Raw genomic sequence first — 25,242 nt, 5'->3', positions numbered from 1 at the left:
TCACTGTTTCACCATCCTGGGTGGTAGTGGGCTGTGGAAGGAGCTGAGTCCACATTTAATTGTGAACTACAGAGTGTGGTTGTATTTGACACATTCTTTTTACACTCACTGAAGTCAGCATGACTTCCTTTTTTATCAAAGAATAAGAAGTGATAATGCGTTGTGCTTATGTTACCACAGATCTTATTATTCTAGAAACTAATTGGCAGCTGCTTGAACAAATTTGAGATGAGAAGATGCTGTTAAAACCACAGTCTGCAGTCTCCTCACAAGTCCTCCGACTTATGTGACTTAACTCGCTAAAAGCACAATTTTGTTCGACTGTTGTAACTTTTTGTTTATTTTTACCAAATTTATTGAATTTCCTTAATCCTGCATTCAATCTTTTTGGTGATTACTTAGGTCCAACACATCATGCAGTAAACACAACACTGATTTACTTTATATACCTCATGATGATGATGATGATGATGATGATGATGATGATGATGAAATTCTTTATTCAGTCACATCACACAATAGCTACAAACATTATCGACACAAACATTATCGACAAAATAGTGAGTGAAAAGGCCCAGGCAGAAGCATGATGCTTATTAATGTCTGACTCTGTCCTACTGTCCAAACCAAATGAAGCTACGCAGCATTCTGACAATATGAAAAAACAAACTAACTGACAATAAGAAAAAAACTAACAAACGAACAAGCAAATGAACGAACAAACAAACAAAACTGAACCAGAAAGAAAAAACCGGAAGCAATAAGGTAAACAGTATATATATATATATATATATATATGTATATATACAGTATTTAAATATATTGTAGTAGATACATTTTTAAATAGCAGAGAAAAATAACAAACAAAACAAAACAAACAAACAAAAAAAGAGTAAAGCTACCCAACATTGTTACAATATGAAAACAAACAAACAAGGCAAACAAACATAAAAGCAAAACTCATTAGAATTCAGGGGTCGTGAGCACAATTTGATCTTAATTGGACCAGACTGATAAAATAAGAGCATTATAACTTTTAAATAAGCAGAACTACACTAAACTTTTAAGGTGTTTACAGTTGATTAATGATCCTTTTACAAAACATTAGGGACAACTTGAAAAATATGTACAATTTCAACAAATTTCATATGGCAAATTCATCCTGCATGTTTGACACTCCGATACTGTATATACGTACAGTACGTATTAGCTCTTAAACAATGTACACCCCTGTACTGTTTGTTTGTATGTCTCCACACTATATTGCACTAATAAAAAACAAACAAACAAACAAAAAAACAATGTGTTATTAGATCAAATTCTTGTAATGCAGTGATTTTATTTGAAACTTAAAGGGAAAACGAGGAGTTTCTATTTGGTTATTAAAAAGTCTCATATTAATGTGGATGAATCTACGTTACCACTTGTTAATGGTCCATTTTCGATAAATCTATGGTTTTGTCTCTATGGTTATTTTGTTATTATTAGTGGTGGCGGAGATGCTGGTCGAGCCGACCAGCGTTTCTTTACTTTCAGTTTCGTGGCGAGTCATGAGAATAACGCAGCCGAATCGCCGTTTATGGTCGGAACTACGACGGTATGTGATCGTCTTCCAACCTCTGACTTTAATTCTTGATGAATGAAAACATGAGTCTGTCTTGTGCCGGTCAAAGAATTTCACGGTGCGGAGGCTCATAAATGTAGTGTGGAAACACTTTGCTTTTCCAAAACTCCTCGTTGTCCCTTTAATTTGTAGTTTCACTTATTTTCTATGGCTTTGTTTAAAAAAAACACAGATCAGTCATAGAACTAAAACCAGTCACCTGCTTTAAAGTTATAACTGATCAGCTGAATTATATTAGGTCTATTGTTCTACTATTCAACTGCCAGTGTTAATACAAATGACAGCTGTAAAACATCTCCATCATTGGGTGCAATAGTTCACTCACACGGCTGAAATGAGCTAATGTTAGCCACCACAAAGTACCGATTGAGGCTGTAGACCAAAGACAGGGTGTTTAGGAAGCTTTCATCTGTAAAGCCGTTTTCCCACTAAAATTAGCGGGTCGACGCGGGTTTTTTAAACGCGGGTCGACCCGCTAACAATCGGCATTTGGCCCCTTTCCCATTGACCAAAATGAGCCGAGTCTGACCCCCCACGGGGGGCTCAGACAGAGCAACCATGTTGCCCCGCTCTCATCCGCGGTGCAAGAGACACACAGTCATGCCACAGCCGCCCGCCGCGGAGTGTCCGTCCGCCGAGGCAGACTCTCTGGCTGGCTGACCTGGAGCACCAGGACCGCGGAGGACAGAGAGTCTGCTGCGGCCGGATGACGGACGTCCGCGGCACAACACGTCAGTTAAACAGACTGTTGTTTCTTTTCTTTTTCTTTTTTCAATCGTTTTTGGTCAGTGTTCTCTGATGTTTTGATCCCAGTCTCGGATGAGAGCAGAGCGGAGCAGAGCTTTGTTTTGGTACGTGATATGAGACGCGACCGGCGCGATGACGTAGCGTCACGTAACGTTCAGTGTCATCACATAAATTAGCGGGTTGACGCGGGTCTGGCGTTCCCACTGCAAGCCGTTCGGAGCCGAGCCGATTAAAGGCGATTTTAACCCGCGTCGCTTGCCGACTCGGCTCGGTGCGCCTTTCCCACTGCCACCAAAAGCCGATTATTAGCGGGTTTAAACGGGTTTTTTGGCCAGTGGGAAAGGGGTATAAGACGTGTGTTACATCCTAATTGGAGAGAGATTGACGTTTGAATAAAGTACAGCTTTGTTGTCAAGTGGTTCTGATATGGAGACGAGGAGTCCTCTTCTCATGGTGTTTGAACATTTCAATTTCAACTCAGTTCTGCAAGATGTTTGTTATCAGGCATTCACCAAGCCGTACTGATGAAGACGTGGACGGCAAGTTCTGTAGTGCATAGAACTTAGTGCCTTTAGCGTTGTGTAATTATTTGTTTCATCTGTATTAGTGTGTGAGACCAATAAGGAGAAAACTAGAGGGAGCAGTGTCTTGTAACGGGCAGCTTGCAGTACTTCGCTCACAGTGAGTATGTGAGTGCATCCACTCCATTTTCATTGCCCATGCAGCATGAGCTCATTGTTCTGCCATCAGTGAATTAGTAGGAGTGTGGGACTGTGTGTGTACATGGACCAGAGATTATTTCAATGTTACAGGAATCAACAAGACATCAGAGTGGATCTTGTGACTCCTCTGTGATGAGCCCAGTGATTGGCCTAAAAATGTCACAAGAGAGCAGCACGGTCGCCCCGGAGGGAGGCTGCTGATTTTTACAGCCTTATTTAGCAGCGTTAGTCACAGGGAGGGATGTCCTGTCTGTGTTGTGTGTGCTGCTGCAGCCAGCTGTGGCGTAGCCTACCTAACTTCTGCCATCCACTGACATATTGTATCCTGACGCCAGTGGAGCGCAGCAGAGCTACAGGCAGCAATCGGCTATAAGGTCACTTTTATTTCTATGTCAATTTTAATGACATCGGAGGATTAATAATTAAGTTAGAGCACACGAGTGGCCTAGTGACTTGTTTTATTTTATTTTAATGATTTTCCATGGATTTCATGAAATGATGCAGCATTGTGCTCATATTTAATGAGTATTACATCTCCCTCTTTCTCTTGACTGTCAGATTTCCACCCAAACAGCCATGAACACTTTGGCCCGCAGACGTCGTGTGCACATGATACATCACATTGTAGAACATATTAACATTATATCTGCTTTAACATCAACATGCACTGTAAACATTGCCATCGTGAGGACATTAGTATGCTGCAATTAGCACTTACCACAAAGCACTGCCTGCCAGTCTTGTTTGTAATTACAGGCTTGTAATTGGTTCAGCTGTAAGAAAGACCAGACTACAGATTTACTTTGTGTCCTCTAGCAAATAGAGGAGATTCTGATGAGATCCATAGATCTGGCTCTAATGTTTACTGTCACAAATGTTGCTGTGACTGGGTCATTAGTGCCAAGTTCAGCAGGAGAAGGCCTCTCTACAACACTGGATGACTTTTATGAGCTCAATATTTAAATAATAATATATATATTTTTATGTACGTGGTTAAATTTGTGGTTGTAATGTTATTATAAGATTTTTCCATTGCATATTTTTTTCTAACCAGGTGTAGACTAATTAATGTGGTGTTGGGGTATCATCTGTGTTTTTATTTTGCCATTACTGTTACGTGCAGTCACATGCAATTTTTTCAAATTTGAAATGCCTATATAGCCGACGTGACTGCACAGCTGTTAATCACACAGTGTTGTGATGAGAGAAAATAGCAACAGTTTCTTTGTCTTGAATGGAGATTTCTCCTCCCACTCTCATTGGTGTCATGGTGGCAGATAAACAATCATTTCAGTAATTAGCAATGTTCAGACAGACAGTGCCTCCATCAATGTCAACCCTGTATTTGGGTCATAATGTATTTAATTATTATTTTATTGCCGTTGTTGTGTATTATAAGGAGTAGTATTGAATTTGATTTGCTCTGCATAGAATCACATCAACATCCCTCATATGTAACTGACAGACACAGTCATAAGCAGAGACCTGTTCAATAAATAGTCTTTGTGTTTGTTGTGTGGAGGTGCAGCAGCTGATTGTACTGGAACAGAGCAGAGGAAACACAACACGTCACTTAGTACAGTTTCATTACACAGAAGCCTGCTTCCTTCTCTTTAAATTGAACTTTTGGCCCCAATTCCTTTTTTCTCGGGCAACACTATAGGAAACAGCAGGGACAATCAATGAGAGAGAGAGGGCTGCAGACCATAATAAGCTGTTCCCACACGCCTCCCTCATGCTGATGGTTTTTCCACTGAGTGTTTAGTGAATGCTCTGATTATTTGTTGTTGGAGTTGAGACACCGTCTGCACAGCTGATTGCACATACGCTCTTCCACCCGGTGGCTTTTCTGGTGCAACCAGAACCCCTGGTTGAAGGATCTGGACTGGGGTAGAGGGGGTGGGGGGACGGGCTCACAGGCCAACCTGCTCCTCTGCCTGATGCTCCCATTATTAAACCTAAATAAAATGCAATCAGACTGCGCGCTGGCAATTTCACAGAGCGACGCTACGACTATCGCCGGAGATGATCGCCATCCCGATTCCCGACCCTGTCGCACAGCCAAAGATACTCTAAGATACCCCATGAGAGGCTGCTCCAATCATATGGAATCCTGAAATGACACTTCCTGTCTCCTAAATGAGCATGGCCAACTGTCACTCCACCTCGTTCTGTGAACGTGTGTGTGGATTTATAAAAGTTGTAGGTAGATGAAAGTGAGATATTTATATTTTCTTATGATAACATTAAATATTTTCACAGCTAACAGTCATTTAGCAAGCGTTTGACGTTGCCTAGGAGATCTGTGCCAAATCTGGCGAGAGTGTGTTGATGCAACACGTTCTCACCCCCAGTGCGTCAACAGCCTGACGAACGGTCACTGTCCCTCCTCGTCACATGCCTGACTCATTAGGTGCCCGTTTTTCGTCAGGTTTTGACGCGCTCGGCTTTCAGTTGATTCCAATGCAGTCCCCTTCGCGGCGATATGTGACGCTCAGAGCAAGTGATCAAGCGGAGCCGGCTGCGGCACTGACAGACGCTGTGAGCAGAGGAAAAATTTTTTTTTTTTTTTTTTCTTTAACTTTTCCTTAAATCTTTATTGAACCTGATGCTGCTGTGTCTGACGTAGCTTTCGGCAAGGACGTCCTTTCGGTTATTTATTTATTTATTTATTTATTTATTTATTTAGTGATCATGGTGTTTGGTGCAGAATAATCAATCAATAAATAAATAAATTAGGTCGGAAGCTACGTCAGACCGGGGGGGGGGGGGGGTTGTGGATTCTACAGGTGAAGACCACTTCCGCGTTCAAAAAGCTGCTCTGTTTAATCAATATTCTGAAGAAAGATCTGATTATTAGCCATAACGCTGTAACCATCCAAGGAAGACTGTGTAACAATGTGCTTCTGCTGAGTCCAAAAGCCCTGTGTAATATCAACTTTATTTTAAGAAAACACGCTTTGTTTCCAATGTCATATCACAGAGAAGCACTACATTACCCATAATCCTCATATTTATCAGCGACATGTCTGATTGGTTGAGCTTGCTGTTACCAGCAAATGAAAAAATAAAACAAATTGAGCTTATATTATTTTCTTAGTAACTAAAAGGTCTTAACATCTTTTTTGTTTTCAACATTGAATAAAAAAAGGGTGCTATATTGTTAAAATTCAACAATAAAGTGCATAAAAGTTGGCTTGACTTCTTTCTTTTTTTCTTTTTTTTCATAATTTTCACCAGCATCTTTCTGGTCCACATCACATCACATTTATTGTAATTCTTAATTCAATGAGTGACATTTTATTTTTTATCTGAAAAACATTATTATGAATTCAAGGGTCAGAGGTCACTGATTAGTGTTAAATTTAACCTTTTTGACCCTGTTTCCTTGAATAAATCACTAAGACTTTGATGCGGGAAGCTGAGATTTTGATTTGATTTTGTTCAGAGCACTAGGGACAAAGTTTCTGTAGAATTTCAGACCTGTCGGACGTCCAGAAGGGTCACAGCTGACCGTCCAGGCTCGTTTCTCGGCCTTCAAAGCCTAGATTTAGAAGCCTTTTGTCTAATAACGTCTACATCCTTGGGGTTATAAGGCTGAAAGTTTCATGCATTTGTCCGGGGCCTAAGGCCATCCACCATGTGCAATTTCAAACCCGTGCGACCTTCACAAGTGTCAAAGGTCGCTGATCTGTGACCTTTTTGACCCCGTTTCCTTGAATAAAACACCAAGACTTTGATGCAGGAAGATGAGCTTTTAATATGTGGTCCAGAATGTCTAGTAGATTGTGTGTGCAAAAGATTCAGAGCTCTGTGACATTCAGAAGGGTCACAAATAGCCAAAAAGCAATGCTCCTTTCTCTGACCTTATATTAAAGGAGAAATGCAATTCTTTAATAGCTTCCAGATGCTTTGGCCTATCAGGCTGAATTTTTAGCTAAAGGAGCTGGTGTACGATCAGGAAGTAGGGGAGCTGTGCATAAAGCCAATTGGTAAGTGTCAAAGGTCACAGGGGTCAAACATCAAAGTGAATCCAGCCATTCCTGCTTTTTCTCAACAAAACATACACGCTTTAAGTTATCATCATGAAATATTAATAGGTTGTATATCAGAGAGTCCTCTATCAGAATATTTTGGTCCCGTTGCTCTAGGGGCCCCAGGGGGCCCCGGGGGGCCACTTGGCTTTCCCATGCTCCCACAGAGTTGGGTGTCGGGGTGATGGATAAGGGCCTCACCATGAGTCCACAGGCCAAGTTTCAAGTGATTTGGTCGGTTTCTATGGAAACAGCAGCCTCAAGGATACAGAGGAATGCGGCTGTTTGAAGCCCCGCCTCTCGAAAAGTAATGGCTCAATCAGGACCAAACACACATCTACGCGTTCGTCTTGGGCCCCCGAACCATATATTACGAAATCAGAACTGTACGACTTTTGGAAATGTGTTTTGTCTATTTCGGCTTTTCTGACAAAGAGGGTCTCTCACGCTTTAAGTCTGACAGACTCTGAGTCAGAAAAGCCGAAATAGACAAAACACATTTCCAAAAGTCGTACAGTTCTGATTTCGTAATATATGGTTCGGGGGCCCAAGACGAACGCGTAGATGTGTGTTTGGTCCTGATTGAGCCATTACTTTTCGAGAGGCGGGGCTTCAAACAGCCGCATTCCTCTGTATCCTTGAGGCTGCTGTTTCCATAGAAACCGACCAAATCACTTGAAACTTGGCCTGTGGACTCATGGTGAGGCCCTTATCCATCACCCCGACACCCAACTCTGTGGGAGCATGGGAAAGCCAAGTGGCCCCCCGGGGCCCCCTGGGGCCCCTAGAGCAACGGGACCAAAATATTCTGATAGAGGACTCTCTGATATACAACCTATTAATATTTCATGATGATAACTTAAAGCGTGTATGTTTTGTTGAGAAAAAGCAGGAATGGCTGGATTCACTTTGATGTTTGACCCCTGTGACCTTTGACACTTACCAATTGGCTTTATGCACAGCTCCCCTACTTCCTGATCGTACACCAGCTCCTTTAGCTAAAAATTCAGCCTGATAGGCCAAAGCATCTGGAAGCTATTAAAGAATTGCATTTCTCCTTTAATATAAGGTCAGAGAAAGGAGCATTGCTTTTTGGCTATTTGTGACCCTTCTGAATGTCACAGAGCTCTGAATCTTTTGCACACACAATCTACTAGACATTCTGGACCACATATTAAAAGCTCATCTTCCTGCATCAAAGTCTTGGTGTTTTATTCAAGGAAACGGGGTCAAAAAGGTCACAGATCAGCGACCTTTGACACTTGTGAAGGTCGCACGGGTTTGAAATTGCACATGGTGGATGGCCTTAGGCCCCGGACAAATGCATGAAACTTTCAGCCTTATAACCCCAAGGATGTAGACGTTATTAGACAAAAGGCTTCTAAATCTAGGCTTTGAAGGCCGAGAAACGAGCCTGGACGGTCAGCTGTGACCCTTCTGGACGTCCGACAGGTCTGAAATTCTACAGAAACTTTGTCCCTAGTGCTCTGAACAAAATCAAATCAAAATCTCAGCTTCCCGCATCAAAGTCTTAGTGATTTATTCAAGGAAACAGGGTCAAAAAGGTTAAATTTAACACTAATCAGTGACCTCTGACCCTTGAATTCATAATAATGTTTTTCAGATAAAAAATAAAATGTCACTCATTGAATTAAAAATTACAATAAATGTGATGTGATGTGGACCAGAAAGATGCTGGTGAAAATTATGAAAAAAAAGAAAAAAAGAAAGAAGTCAAGCCAACTTTTATGCACTTTATTGTTGAATTTTAACAATATAGCACCGTTTTTTTATTCAATGTTGAAAACAAAAAAGATGTTAAGACCTTTTAGTTACTAAGAAAATAATATAAGCTCAATTTGTTTTATTTTTTCATTTGCTGGTAACAGCAAGCTCAACCAATCAGACACGTCGCTGATAAATATGAGGATTATGGGTAATGTAGTGCTTCTCTGTGATATGACATTGGAAACAAAGCGTGTTTTCTTAAAATAAAGTTGATATTACACAGGGCTTTTGGACTCAGCAGAAGCACATAATATTGTTATACAGTCTTCCTTGGATGGTTACAGCGTTATGGCTAATAATCAGATCTTTCTTCAGAATATTGATTAAACAGAGCAGCTTTTTGAACGCGGAAGTGGTCTTCACCTGTAGAATCCACAACCCCCCCTCCCCCCCGGTCTGACGTAGCTTCCGACCTAATTTATTTATTTATTGATTGATTATTCTGCACCAAACACCATGATCACTAAATAAATAAATACATAACCGAAAGGACGTCCTTGCCGAAAGCTACGTCAGACACAGCAGCATCAGGTTCAATAAAGATTTAAGGAAAAGTTAAAAAAAAAAAAAAAAATCCTCTGCTCACAGCGTCTGTCAGTGCCGCAGCCGGCTCCGCTGGATCACTTGCTCTGAGCGTCACATATCGCCGCGAAGGGGACTGCATTGGAATCAACTGAAAGCCGAGCGCGTCAAAACCTGACGAAAAACGGGCACCTAATGAGTCAGGTATGTGACGAGGAGGGACAGTGACCGTTCGTCAGGCAGTTGACGCACTGGGGGTGAGAACGTGTTGGTTGATGAGACAGAGACGGGTCGTGAACAAAGATCATTTTCTCCTGATGTGTCCGTCTGAAACTGTTCAGAAGAGATGTGGCTTGTGAAAAATGAGACCAAAGTTTACTTCAGTGACTGTGGGGAGAAAGAATCGACCATAATCTGTGTTTACGTTCAATTTTCCCATTGGGGTCAATACACTCCAGGCTGCTGCTAGTCTCCTAAAAAGGCGTGGCCGTGCAGAAGCCCACGTGACATGTCCACAGGAAGCTGACTGGTCCTGGTCCTGGTCCTGGTCCTGGTCCTGGTCCTGGTCCTGGGGGGTCTAGTTCCAGCATCAGGCTGCAGAGGACGGAGTGCACTTGTCAGAATTGGCAGATGGCATCGTACACAGGTTGCTTTAAATCACTGAGCAGTCGATCTTTCTTGTTAACAGAAATAGTTTGTTTACATCAGCAGTTAAAAAGTGTTTAGCTTGTCGATCGTCAATCTGATCGCTAATTGTCACAAGGGGGAGATGGGGGGGATGGGGGGGGGGGGTCTGAGAGGATGTGCGTGCGGGCCGGCGGTGCCACACAACACACCTCAAGGTCACCGAGTTGATTGTGAGTCAATCGTCTTTGAGATACACAGCGGGGTTGTGTAACGGTCCAAACCATCCATTGCGTCTTCCCCCTCAGCCGCCATAACTCCTGTTGTATTAGTCTGTGTGACTGTTCCACTTGACTCCAGTGAGTGTCCTGTCCTCTGTAGGAGGACAGATGGAGCTGTTCCAGGTCCACCCAGAGGACACATTCCACTGAAGATGTTCACCATCCTTCTCTCTCAGTATCTGCGCTCGCCACGGCAGACGTTTAGACGCCGCTATCTCCAAGTCCTAATATCTATTCAACCTCTGTTCATCCTCTCTTAACCGGCTCGTGCTACTCCTTCTTGTTATCTATCCTCTCTTTATCATGCTGCCCCCCCACCCCACCCCCACCCCACCGTCTCTGTGTTCCTCCTTACCCTCCAGCCTCTTTTCTCTTTATCTTCATGATCAGCCCATCTGTCCCTGTTTAGCGCTGTGTCGACATCTCCGGCAGCATCAAAGTCGGAAGAGGAGGAAGTTTTCAGAGTGGAAGAAAAACCTTCAAGACATCAACAGAAAAAGTAGGGGAGGGGGGGCTCTGAATTCACATCTCAGCTACACTCCTTCTCCACCACCACCACAGGCAACAAGAGTAAGCAGCCGTTTGATGCCTTAACAGTTGAGGAGGGAGGGAGAGGGATGGAAATGGAGAAAGATGAAAAATGGAGAAAACATTCTTCTGTTCTGCCTTCAGAAAGACACAGTCAGTGTTAGTTTCCCCCCCGAGGTGGTTTTAGAGAGCAGAGGAGGAGGAGGAGGAGGAGAGGGAGGAGGGCTGATGTTAGTGATGTCATCTCTCAGTGAATGTATTTCTGTCTGTCTGGCTCCAACAGTTTGATGCTGAGGGGGGGGGGGGGGGGGGGGGGGGGCTCAGTGGATTCAACGCAGTGTGTGGATTCCCTCCTCGAACAAACACAAAGCACCATCCTGAAGTCTTTTAAATCTCTGTTGTGTTTACCTGTTAGAAGTCTTCTTCTTCTTCTTATCTTCTTTTGCTGACATTTCTCAGTCTGCATGGTACTGTTGTAACCTGATGGTCAGCAGATTGTGTGTCGTGCTGCAGGGACGACAACAGAGTGTTGGCATCACCCTGGTCCCATGGCTAAAGTTGTGTTCAGCAGGATAGTACTCAGCTTTTTTCTCCAACACATGCAAAACAGCAGTTTGACTTTTATTTGTTTAATGTTGGAGCAATGTGGTGGTTACTCTTAACAGGAGGTAAAGGCTAAAGCGTTTGCTCTGACTGAGTTTTTTCATTGTAGAGCTTCCAGCCAAATTCATTTGCACAAAATTAAAATATATTTTCTGTGCGGGGTGCTGCTGCTGTGTCACCTCCACAGAGTCTTGTAAAATGAATCATTCACATCTTGTCGAAAAGAAAATGGGACAAAACAGGTTTTCACTATTAGTTTGTCACTTAATTGAGGCGGCAGCAGCACCACAAGAACGGCAGTTCAATTTATTCATTTGCAAAAATCATTTATTGGTTCTGATTCATTAATTCTTGAAAAAAATAATCTGGAATCACTGAGCCTCTTTGAACAGTGTTGTGAAGCAGACACATACAGTACATTCTGTCTCTGTCAAAGATTGAACTATCAGTTCAGTTTGCCTGGAGAAATAATGCATTTCAATACAATCAATACAATCCAACATAATATTGTGAAATCTGCTAAATGTATCATTCATATATATTGTAATTGTTTTTTCATTACTGTATTTAATGTTTTAGATCACGGGTCTTCAACGTTTTTCAGGCCAAGGACCCCCGAACTGATGGAGAGATGAAGCAGGGGCCCCCTACTTTAAATATTTATAAAATTGTGTATTATATTAAACTAGGCCTAGTAGCCTACTATGTATAAACATACCCCAGATTCCATACTGAGCTATTCAATTAATACACAGGTTCGTATATTCATGCCAGCCATTTATAAACAGACCTTGTTAACTAATATCAATGCCAATATCAACAATGTCTTTCAGTTGAATGATAATTATGCATACAAGCTATTCAACTTGATGTTTTTATTCTAAGTATAAATGTGGAAACAAAAAACCAAAACAAAATTGTATAATCAACCAAAGGTTTCATGACCCCCCTGCAGCACGTCAGCGGACCCTCTAGGGGTCACGGACCCCCCGTTGAAGACCTCTGTTTTAGATATAAGAGATTTTTTTTATGCACCCTGTAGTGCAGCGTATAATTGCATTGTATAGGTGTACACTGACAATAAAATCGATTTTATCTAATTTAAACCAGAGACGTTCCACATGTTTAAACTAAACTAAACTAAACTAAACTAAACTGCAACCGTAAACACAAGTATAATGAGGAGGTGTTTGGCTCAGTTGGTAGAGCAGCCGTCTCATGTGTTGAGGCTATAGTCCTCACTGCATCGAGTGGCCCAGAATGGTTAGATTCCGGCGCTGTGCCTAGCGCTGTGTGAATGTGTGTGTGAAAGGGTGAATGTGACCTACAGTGTAAAGCTATTTAAGTGCAAGTCCATTTACCGTTTACCATATCATTTAGACTATCAAAGAGCAGGCTATACAGTACAGATCAAATATGAGATATCGGATACAGTGAAAATATTGTGAAATTTGATATCACTGATTATCGGCCTCAGTCTAATGTTTAGTGGCGAGTACAGTGAGAGATATTGTGCAGCAGGTGGTGTGTGGTCTGTGAGCCAGTGTGTCACCGTTGGCTCAAGTCTGTCAACTTCAGTGTGCGGACCGAACACAGAGACTGTACGTGTGAAACATGTCTGCAGCAAATGTAATGAACCAAAGCAGCTGTCCACTTTTACTGTCTCTGTCTGCTGCATATAAAAGCAATTAAATCTCTGTCACTGTGTGTAAATCGTTAGTTAGCCAGTGTTGGGCTTTTTCATTAGCAGTCAAACTTAAGCCATTTAACACCCTGAACATGCTCTTTTATAATTTGTCGTCACATTGTTCTGCAAGGAAGCGTACATTTTCTCAGTGACTTAATGGCTTTTACTATTTTGGGCTCTCATCGGTCTGTTAGACTGGAGAGGCAGGAAGTGAAGACAAGGCGCAGCTCTTGTGGGAGGCAGATTAAGAAAGCCAGCAAAACCAGCCAGATGGCGAAGAATAAACAAGAAAGAGATAAAGACAAGGCCAAGGTGGTGTCGCAACTGTTTAGTTAAATCTGTTAAGTGACATGTCTAATTACAGGCGGGAAAGATTTGAGAAGTTCTGTGGCGAAGCAGCTGATGGCGGCCGTGTCAGAACGGATTGGTTCGGATGTTGAAGACAGATTGGAAATGGCAGTAATTAATGTAAAAAGTGTGTGCTTATTTTTGCGCTGTCTCCTTTCATGATAGATTTAATGTGCACAAAGCTGAAGAAAGCACAAACCACCGTGAAAAAGGATACTTGGCTTGAACTATCTCTGAGTCTCCTCAACATGAATGCGCTAATTTGCCGTGGATGTAAAATGTGTTATTAAGAATATTTGATTATTTTCTCCTCTCTGCAGCTCCCTCTTGTCTCCGTCCTTTCCTCTCCACCTCTTTGTTTCTCAGTCCATCTGGTAGTGTGATAATCTCTGTCTGTGGAGGAATGCATGGAGCTGGCTGCTTTACATCTCAAACGAGGGAAAGAATGGCTGCCCCTGCACTTCAGCATTCATGCTTTTAAAGCTGCAGTGATTGATATTTTTTATATCGATTGATCGGACATACAGTATGTAGTGCTGATCTTTGAGGTTCTCACAGATTTATCAAAATTTAGCCTGGTAAGTATAACAAAAAAGTTGGTGATCCCTCAGAGTGAGATCTAGGAAAGACAAGAAGAAACAACAAGGGAAGTCAGATCAGCGAGGGTTGATTATTGTGGAATATCAATAAGCTCAGTTCTGTCTGCAGAGTGGTTAAAATGTTATGGGCCACTGATGTAGTGTGGGTTTTTCCTGGTGCTTCTGATGAACAAACAATCACTTGTCCGTTCGTTCATGGAAAGAGAGCAACAGGCAGACGAGGAGGGGCTCAGTAATCATTGCACTGTGCACAGAGTGATCTTTTATGTCATTATGAGGAGGTTGAAGTTTTCTGCTTCATTATGAAACTGTTGCTGGAAAAACAGGTAATTAGAGGGATCGCTGCACATCATTGAAGCGCACTGCTTGAGAGGGATCTCATCAAACAAAAAAAGAAGAACAACATTTCATGGTTATAAAGGAAGTTCTGGGGTGTAACTGTTTCTTGACAAAGTCTACCCCAGACAATACAAGACTGCAGAATGGCTCAGTGTGTGGCTGTTGTAGGCTGACAGATTCACTCAACATGTGTACATGTAACATGGACAGAATCTCGTTCTTGAGAATTGAGTTCATTACGAGAACACATTAATTACTGAGCTTCAGAAGTTTTATAAACTAAGTGAAATGGATCACAGCTCTGTTGTTAAAGGGAACATATGGAAATATCAATTCCTGAAGGCTCTTTAACATGTACAAAGAAATCTGTAATTTGCAGGCTCCCTAGACACCTAGGAACTATTTTAATTTGTGTAAAGGGGCATAATACTGTATGTCTCCTTTAACTCACAGATGAAATGATTTCAGATCTCCTCATCTCACTTCCAAATGTCACACTGCTCCTTTAAATCTTTCAGTTTGCCAGATAAAACCAAAATGCTCATGTTGCTCTGTATCTTGATGTGTATATTGATCTTTTTTTTTGTGTGTTTTGCTAACACGTTCATCATTATAACTTAAGTGGTTATAATCAATACTTGACTCTCACTGTTCTAAAAACTCACAACCTGCACAGCACCAGCAGAAGATCCTCTAAACATACTGTACCCTCAGGAGGTGGTGGAGACCAAACATGGAGCTCAAAACAACAGAGAATACTGGATTTAAATAGCTGCTTTATATCCTGGCTGTGTAAGTAACTGTAGCCCGACATCATATCATTTTATTTATTTATTTAAAAGGGACAATACACATTAATGAACATTCGTACGTGTGCACAAATGTAAATGCGTCAGAGTTAGCAACTTGCTAATTTGCATCCGTAGTCCCTTGGCAGGTAACACACAAACAGACAGAAATGCACAAGAATTATACAGTAGTTCACAATCACACATTCATACCTATACATAAAGTGCATGTGATCTGTAAAGTGCCTGGTGTAAAGTGCCAGTTTCTAAAGTGCAAGTGCAAGTTTAAATAGGTAAAGTGCAAGTCTAAATGGATGGATCCAGAATGTGATGGCCCGTACCCGCCGCCTGGGGCGGACCAAGACATTGGAGACAGTAGCAGCAGTTATATAAGGGCCATTCACACACATACTTACAGAGATAATTTGCAATATAGAAAATAAGATAAATGCAGTGCATGCATACATACGTATATGTAGGCGCACACTGCACAACAAAACAAAAATGACAGCCAAAAGTATAGAGTAAGGCGGACGGACACCATAAAGGTACATATCAGTGTTGTCTTCCACCTATACTTCTGCTAGACTTCAGTGGTCAACAGTGGGTTAAAGCTTTCTCTGTGGCATTAAATATTTATTCATATTTGTTCAAAATGTATGTTTGGAGGGAAACACTTGCTAACACTTGACACGATCGACCAACAGTGAATAACAACAAAAATACTACAAGTATCACACTTTGTTAAATCCTGAATGATACTCATCCATTTGTGACATTTATACCTTTTTCTGTTCAGGGAAGCCGATGAGAAAATGGAGCTGTTTACTCTGACTCCTGTATCTAATACTGTAAGTCTTTTCTTTTACTGAAGCTGGCATACTAACCAGTCTGCCCTGAAGATGTAGAACTGCCCTGAGGAGGAAAGTTACACAGGGGAAGATAGATTTTAAGGCCTTGAAAGGATGATTACAAAAACAAGTTTCACATATTATCCACACAAAAAGACGCAATGACAAGAAAACAAAATGTGTGGATGTGTAAAAAGACTACAATTTAAGCTGAGTCCACAGTGTCCAGTTGAGTTTTTCGGTACCTCAAGTGGACTCTTGCCGAAACTCTGAATTGGCCGTGTCCTCCAGCTGTGCTGCTCTTCATGAGACCGCTGGGAGGATAACAGAAATACCCCGCATTTATCTTTTTTCTTTTCCTGTTACCTTTTTCACATTTGTCAACTTGTTCCATGGCTGCTGTTGCCCTGCTTGATCCTCGTTTCCTTCTCTACAGAACACTTTGATGAGCTCAGAAGGAATAAAAAAAAAAAAGCGGGTTGTGAAAGCAGCCAGTGTTGCCAGTAAGTCTGCAGAGTTCAGTTCAGACCTGCGCTCAGTCAGCCTCGCAGGTCAATGGCGGGTTAATGGAGGTCAACCCTGCACTCCATAACCGCGCCGTGTTTGTTGCTCTGTTGAGTCCCTGTTTTGACACCGTTGATTCTGTGCAGCTGTGAGGCTGAATATAACCTTGGCTCGCTGCATCTATTGAAGCAAAGTGTACTCCGCTGTAGTGGAGAAAAATCTCCTTCATTCCCTCTAATTAACTCAGCTCTCTCTCTGCTCTACTTCACTCTTGTTCTCCCTGCATCGCTCCTTCTCTCTCCGCAGTCTGTTCTCTTGGTTCTTCCTGTCTGCCCTCCCCCTTCCTCTGTTGTCTGCGTCTAACCCTCTGTCTGAAATTCTCTGTCTTCCAGCAGAAGTCTTCTGAAGCTGCTCCTCCCTCCACCTCACCGTCCTCCCAGGCTGACAGGAGCAGACAGGAGGTACAGCTCTCCCTTCTCTACACTCTGGTGTCGTGTTGTGGTTGTGTTCTGCTGCTGTGTTGTCTTGTAGAGTGGTTGTGGTGTTGTCATCATGTCCCGTGTCACTGTTTTGTTGGCCCAAGTAGACACCGCAACAATGGACGATACTCAGTTAGTTGCAGACTGTTTGAGTGGCAGCTAGCTACTCATATCAAGCATCAGATATGCTCCAGGGCTGCCACTAATGGCTGTACAGTATTAGCATGAATCAATCCATCAACTCTTATAGATTACTTGATTAAACGGAATGATTAATTTTCCTCACGAAGATCATTTGCAAACACTCACATGGTCAGTCAGTGTAAAACAACCAACATTCAGGCCTAAACATTTTCTGTTTACATTTGTACAGTGTAAATTCATTATGAGCATAGAAAATAATTCTCACACTGCTTAAAGGGATAGTTCAACATTTTGGCAAATTGGCCCAATGCCACAATCCCTATAGTCATAGCAGTAGGTTCATTACCTTTAATTGTCGGTGCAAGTTATTTTTAGAACGGCGGAGCAGAGCTGTGAGCTGCTCAGAGCTACACTACGGAGGCTCATGGGATTTCTTGGTTTCCCTCATCAAACTCATCAAATACACAATCCAACAACTCCACAACGCTCTGGTGGACAAGTTGTGACCTGCACATTCACCACGCTATGAGATAATAACACAACGTTACCAGACAGAGTTGTTGTAGAGGGAAATACAGAGACTGTTTGCCAGAACCAGAACTTACAGTATTGGCCTTTTAGTTTTTATTGCACTCAACAGTAAAACTAAAGTGATATTTGCCATCAACTCTTCAGTTATCCTCACTTTACATCAGCACAATTTCAGCATTGATGTTGTCGATTATGGTGACTAATCATGAGAGCTCTAGTGTTGTCTGAATAATGTCAGAAAATCTCTTTTCTTTCAGCGTCAGAGTTCTAATATTATGTTCTAACACAGTAGAGATCTCTTTCTGTCACTCAGACCTTGTACGAGGTTTTATTCAAACATCGTGTAAAAGACGTCACGCTCGGATCAACTTTGTAAAGCTCAAACAACGTCCAAGGAGGCAAGAGATCAGAGAATTATGTTTGTTTTTCCTAATTAATTCCTACGTGTTATCTTCCAGTAGTTCAACAAAGTTTTATCAAATCTGATTCTAGCTTTGGATCACGCTATTAAATCCTTGTTAAAAGCCACAGAGACTTTGTTGAGTTTAATTGGGTTTAGGTCTTAAAAAGTTAGAAATGACTCAAACTTAAAGATTCATCATCAGCTGGTGCTGGATGAGAGGACAGAGACTCCACACTTTTATCAGCTGCCTGATTTATGTTCACAACCAGCTCCAGCACGAAGCGAAAGAGTAGAAGAATTGATCAAATGCATTGTCACACATTAAGTTGATTAGCTTTAAAATATCGATTCATTCAGCGACGGGAAGAATCAACAGGATCGTTACCTTGAGCTGCAGTGAATGATCATTTCAAACTTTTGCATGCAACATGTCCATGTATGCACACAACCTTCTGCTAACAAACTCAAAATACAACATACAGTGGCATGCAAAAGTTTGGGCACGCCTGGTTAAAATGTCTGTTAATGTGAACAGGTAAGCGGAAGATGAAATGATCTCCAAAAGACCTACAGATGACACATTCCCTTTACATTTTAAACAGTATATATTTTTATTTTCATGTTGTACATTTTCAAATAAGAGAAAAGGAAAAAGGATTGCAGCAAAGGTTTGGCCACCCTGTATAGTTAATACCTGGTAAACTATCAGAGTGTGTAATAGTAAATATCTTGTCTGATACCTGGGTCAAAGTTATCTGAGAGCTCAAGTCTCCTGGGTTTCACATTCTTTTGCAGGCTGCTGCTTCGGTTTCCTTTTACTGTAGTTCAATCAGACAACTCTGGAATGAGAAGAAATCATTTATTGAGCATAAGCATAGCAAGCTGAAGCACAGCATGGATAGCATATTCTTGAGCATGGTTGCAGCAGGTTTGGCGTCAGGCTCTGACTCATATTCGTTCCCTGAATGATCTGCCTTGCCAGACATTTACAGGGAATGAAGCTGACCCCCCAAAACTGCAGTGACCCCCAAACAGGCTTGAGATACAGAGCCTGACGCTGCAAGCAATGAAGATGGGGCCTCCACCCTGACCGGGATTTCCCGCAGCTAGGGCCTGAACATGGGACTTCTGAGGAAACAAAGACAATTAGAGTGAAGACTCCCCGGCAATCCACCTGAAGCATCCTAGAGAGACGAGAGTAGTTGCAGAACATTTATTGAAGACACATTTCATGCATTACACGGCATTGGCACTCATAAGTTTTTGGGCCTGCAGAATTTCGTTTTTACTGAACCGAATGTATCGGACATAGGCGGCCGAGGACCAGCGGCCCAGAGACTTCAGGGAAGAAGTGGGCACGAGCAGGGCGGCAGTAGTGGCTGCTCCAATCCGGAGGGAATGAGCGGTGTACACATCAGGATTTAGCCCACAGCTAGAGCAGAGTTCCCGGAGCCGAGCGGAAAACCAGGTGCGGGTCATGGGCTTGCCGTCGACGACAAAGAGCGGGTCGCTGGGAGCAGGTGCAGGCCGGGATCTCAGGAAGCGTAGCATGGAGTCGAAAGGGCAGAAAACAGAATTATTTTTTGCAATTATCACAGGAGTTCCTTTATGCATCCTGTCGGTTTTAGAGTGCTTCAGAAAATAGTGTAGTGATCTGATTCGAGCTGTAAATCAGAAAAGCAGAGGTCGTGCATAGGGTTGAAAGCCAGAGACCTGGTGGTGAATTCCCCGCACCGCATAAACCCGTAGAAAGCCATTAACAGAACAGCCTCTAGCATCTTGTTAATGAGAGGAGTGAACAGCCCAGATCTTAATTTGGAAACCATGGATTGCACCAAGGTGATGGTAAGGGGTAAGCGTTTATCATTGCCTGGCAGTTGTTCTTTTTTGAGGCCGTTGAGAAGAAGGCGAATGCTGGGATTCTGGAAGAGGCTGCAGACCGTAGCATCCTGGCAGCGGAGGTGGAACTGAATGCCAGCTAACAGAGCCTTAATTGAGAGAGGCTGCAATTTGCGGGACTCGAAGGAGTGGACCATAAATGCACAAACTAAAGGGATATTTACAAGTAAAGGTGGGCAGGCAAATCGAGCACAGAACGCAGAGAAAAACCACCAAGCTGAATCGTAGGCTTTTAATGTGTTTTGAGAGAGACCTTTCCTCATGTATTTGGCCGCAGCGCTCAGCAGAGAGGACAGAGGTTGGTCACAGCCTAGTCTAGGACAGTTTGAGAGAAGGAGGGGCATGGCAGGCTGCATGGCTTGGCAGTTGGACACAGGATTCTGAATTTCTGAAATTTGAAGCGAGAGAGAGCATCAGCGATGCGGTTAATATGGCCTGGAATGAAAACGGCACGCATAATAAAATTGCCTGTCACGCATGTCCAGGTAAGACGTCTGAGAAGGCGATTAATGGCAAAACCTCATGGGCAGCAGGGCAGCAGAAGCAGCAGTGGCGAAAGCAGAGCAGCGGCGTAGCAGCAGAAGCATAGCCAGGAGCGAGCAGGTGAGCTGGGAGATTTAAATAGCCCGCCCTATCTGGGCGAGGAGAGCATGTGACTGATCAGCTGATCAGGATGGGCGCGGCTTGAGTCGTCTGCCTGAACTAGCTTCGCAGGCTTCGCATCATAAAACCAAAATAATACACTAAAATATTGCAAAAACAATGTTTCATGTTTAACTTTATGCATTTTGGAGATCATTTTATCTTCCATTTGCTGAATTGTTCACATTAACAGAAATTTTGGCCAGGGGTGCCCAAACTTGGCATGTCATTGCATTTTATAGTAAAAATGACAGTTGTGCAGCGCTACACATCAGTTTTCCCTAAGCACTTCTCCTTGACTTCCCACTAAAAGGATAAGTCATATCCTTGAATGAATGAAATTAATTATTATTATTAATATTATTATTTTGAATATCTGACTGTGCTTACACTAGGCTTTTTTAAATACAAACTTTATTCATAACAGATGGACATTAAATACTTGTAAATGCACTGAGGTGTTAAAAAAGATAACATGAATGGAATATACAGAGGAATTTGAGCTATTTAAATCATAATTTAATATAAATAATGAAGCTTTTAGTGCTGGGGGTTCTACATTTGTGTGGATCTGCTGTGAAACTACGGTGACACATTGCTCTTGATGTTGCTGCAGCAAGGAATTGTGGGATGGCTTAATCTGCTGTCCTTTCTTATATGATGGTCCACTGTATCCTATGCTTAAGGAGATGAGCTAGGAAGCAGTGAAGCTCCTTTATCATTTAGCTGTTATCATGGCTGAGCGATACTTCCAGGTCATTTCACTTAGTTAAGAAGATGTCTGGGCTGCAGCCTGTGTCCGAAATGTTGTTGTTTTGCTCTATCGTGAGCAGTAAACTTGAACTTTTATTTATGATATAAGGTTGGCTAAAAGAGGGAGGGGGTCCATGTGATCGCTGCCCCTCATGTTAACTGTTTAATTAAGTGAGAAACAAAAGCCCAATGATATGTGGAGGGAGATCCCAGCTGTAATTTGCAGTGTTTTATTAGCGATGATCAGATGGGAGTATAATAGCCTGGGATCAGATGGGAGTATAATGCAGCTGGAGAAAATTGCCCAGTGCTAGCCTCATTAGCTCACAGAGTCACAGAGTTGGTGCCAGAGCCAGAGCCAGAGCCTCACAGATAATTTACTCTCAGTCATTTAGTTCAAGACCAGAACAGAACAGGAACCAGGATCTGCTGCTGCAGAACCTGTTGAAACTATATATATGCAAAAAACAGTGACAGAAGAATCATTTGAGTTAAATCTGATTTGCATGGCTCTAAATATTGATGTTATTCACTATTCCTTTCTGTTTGTTATGTTCTCAAGACTGAAAAAAAACCCTGAACATTCAATGAAGCAAACAGACTGTTGTTACAATAATGGCTCTGCTGGAGGCTTCACTGGCTAAGCTGAAGCTTTTCTCTTTGGTTTCCTGACAGTCATTAACTGAAGCATGTTGGTGGCTGGCATCAGCACTGACTCATTTACATATAACAAAGCAAGACAGAACCATTAACCTGAAAACACTACATCAACTCTCTGCACGCTAATAATGTCTGCACATTAAATCTGCATTGTGAGTGCATTAAAATCACATTAAGGAGTGAAAGATCTAATTGTTTTCAACCTGCTATGAGGTATAGCAAATCTTAATCATTAGGGCCTCATGTCACCTCCTATAGAATATTATAATGATTGTCAAATGGTGATTTAATGAAGAAAAGTTCCTTCTTTCAGCATTCTTAATTAGCTTTATATTGCTAATTATAGCATCACAGGGCAGGGACATGTCCGGTATGAATATGATATGCTCTTTGTTGCAGAAATGATTTATGCATCTATATGTGCTGTTATACTGCACTTCATTAAATAATGCAGATTCTATTCAGATTCAGTCAAAGTATGCATGAATATTGATTATTATTGTTAATGTTACACTCGCCTCTAGTGATTTAAAAGGATGCCTTGTAAGCTCTGTAATTCCAAGAGTAGAAAATTGAGCTTGATCAGTGAATACATGTGCTGGAACATGCACAGTGGCCCGACTGCACATGATCTGACATGAATGAATAATACCTGCTGTATTAACTGTAGCAGATCTCTTCTTCTCTTCTCCACAGAAGGAGCGGGAGAAGAAGAAAGAGAAGGACGTTGATAAAGAGAGACTCAACAACACAAAGGTACAAACACTGCACGCTTGATAGAGTTCATGTAACCTGGACAAATACAGCCATAAGTGATGACGTGAATCACACTGATTTTTTTTTTTATCATAACAGTGTTTCATATCATGGTCTGGTATTTCTAAAAGCAGAGGTATTTAAATGAAATTCACGTGGTGCAATTAAACAGAATTTCCTCGAGCAAATCAATTTTCCATTCTTCTCCTTCAAAATTAACTCTGAACACATCCTCACTACTGAACAGCGTTAACACCTCTTTTTCTCTTTCTTTCCCTCTACTACTCCATTTACTCCTGCTTCATCTTCTCTGAATGTTAGAAAATCTCTGGCAGGTAAAAAAGAAACACTCCAAATGATATAATTGTCAGTAATTCATAGGTTAAAGGTCCAGGTCCATCAGAGGACAACGTCTGGGTTAGAGTTCTCAACGGGCCTGAAAATTACAACCCGAACCGACCCGACCCGACCCGCGGGGTATTAAGCCCAGACCCGACCGAGCCCGACACAGCAGCATTAATTATTTGCCCGAACCCAGACCGGCCCGAGAAAAAAACAAAAAAAGCGGCATGCTTGCAGCGGGAGGTGCTGCTGCCGGTGACGCAGCACTCGTCTTCTGCCTCACGTCATCTGGCCTCTCCGGTACCAGGACTTAACGTACCGCTGTAGGCGACACTTGCCCGTTGATCAGCGGGCGCTGTTGATTACATTTCCGCCACGGGAACGGTGCCTTTGTGGAGATTTATCCACCAACCAGTGTGCGTGCTGTTGACGCACAGCTGCAGCTGTGGAGTAGGCACATGCCTATTGTCTGCATTTTCCGGCAGTAATGTTTCAGTGGTTTTGCCCACAGCAGCACTAGATGCAGAGTGGGAGATTTGTCTGAGACTCACACATGAACAAACAACAATTTACACCAGAAATGTGTTTAATGAGAGAAAAAAAGGAAGCCCGAGGTCCGACCTGACCTGACTAACTGTCTGTCAGCAGTGTTGGGCACATTACTTTAAAAATGTAATTAGTTATAGTTATAAACTACATACTAATGAGTATTGATGCGTTATAAATGAATAATTCAGTATTTGTCAATGCTTAACTAATGATTTATAGTGTGCACTTATCATAAAGTGTTACCAAAATAACTGAGTTAGTAAATTAGTCACTACATTATAAAAACAACTAATTACCAGGTAAAGTAACTATTGTGTTACTTTTTTTATAAAATGCTCACATATTTGGACTCGCCCCCGAACCCCCGTTTATCTGGAACTAACCCACTCACTCAGTATCGTCCACACAGCGCTGATCCAAACAGCTGATAGGCGGAGTGATACAGCATGTCGTCGAGCCTGTCTGTGCGGAGGAATACCGAGTGAGTTGGTTACGTAGTTCCAGATAAACGACTTTTTTCCGACTAGCTGATGACTGAAAGAAATGTGCATATAACGTTTACTTACTTTACTGTATTATTTTGTGATGGGACTTCTTCAGTCAAGTAATGGCACATTTTAATTTAAAGGGACTACAAGGAGTTTTGGAAAGCCAAGTGTTTTCACACTACATTTCCCATGAGCCTCCGCGCACGGTGAAATTCTTGGACCGGCGCAAGACGGACAAAAGCAAAAACATTTGCCAACAATGTTTTCAAATCGAGAATTAAAGTCAGAGGTTGGAAGACGATCAGATACCGTCGTAGTTCCGACCATAAACAGCGATTCAGCGGTGTTATTCCCATGACCTTCAGCGAAACCGAAACTAGGAAATGCTGGGTGAGCCGACCACTAAATACCGTACTGACCCGAATATAAGACGGCCCCCTTTTTCAAGACCTGTCTTTGGAAAAAATACCTTTTTCAGACAAAATCAAAGAAAAAAATAGTCTTTTTAAAATCATGTTTTCAGTATCTGTGAAATAACTTTCTGGTTGATTGTAGAGCCCACTGATCTCTTGTGTGTAGGAGTGTGTCCATCTCTCTTGCACTCTGTTTACACAAAAACGCACACGCATCAGTTGCAGTGTTTTATTTTGAAAATTGTTTTAATTTTGAAAGTTGACCGGATTCTCTCGTGTTTCTTTGTTTGACCTGCCCGGCTTGACGCCATCGCTGCAGGACGTCTGGTGTGAACGACACAATCGTTTAACATGAGCCCCGAAAAACTGGCTCAGCTTCTCGGCGCTTTGCAGCTATTCGGCGCCTCCACGTCCGGTGTGTCCCTGTCCCCGGCGACAACGCGGCCGTAGCCGCTGTGATACGACGACCCCGCCCCTGAAGGAACTGTGAAGGAGTCAGCTGTGGTTAAAAGGACCTAAACCGAGTGGAGTTGAGCCGAGCTGTCACTGTGTGGCGGCGCTCTGCTGTGTGTTGGAGAAGGGGCAACACACACA

General features: G+C 42.3%; 1 protein-coding gene across 4 annotated transcripts in view; it reads left to right on the top strand.

Moving 5' to 3' along the window:
* The window catches only part of smap1 (small ArfGAP 1), a 192,118-nt gene that overhangs the window by 53,660 nt on the left and 113,216 nt on the right, over positions 1-25,242 (top strand). For 3 of the 4 annotated variants that reach the window (XM_083988497.1, XM_083988496.1, XM_083988494.1), the window contains exons 5-6: positions 16,982-17,050; positions 22,797-22,856. In XM_083988497.1, coding sequence (XP_083844623.1) covers positions 16,982-17,050; positions 22,797-22,856 — 129 coding nt within the window. The remainder of the gene's footprint in view (positions 1-16,981; positions 17,051-22,796; positions 22,857-25,242) is intronic. The other variant, XM_083988495.1, reaches the window with a different exon arrangement.

The sequence above is a fragment of the Trachurus trachurus genome (genome assembly GCF_905171665.1).
Source record: "Trachurus trachurus genome assembly, chromosome: 15".
NCBI classification, from domain to species: domain Eukaryota; kingdom Metazoa; phylum Chordata; class Actinopteri; order Carangiformes; family Carangidae; genus Trachurus; species Trachurus trachurus.
This window is presented reverse-complemented; position numbering and strand designations above follow the sequence as displayed.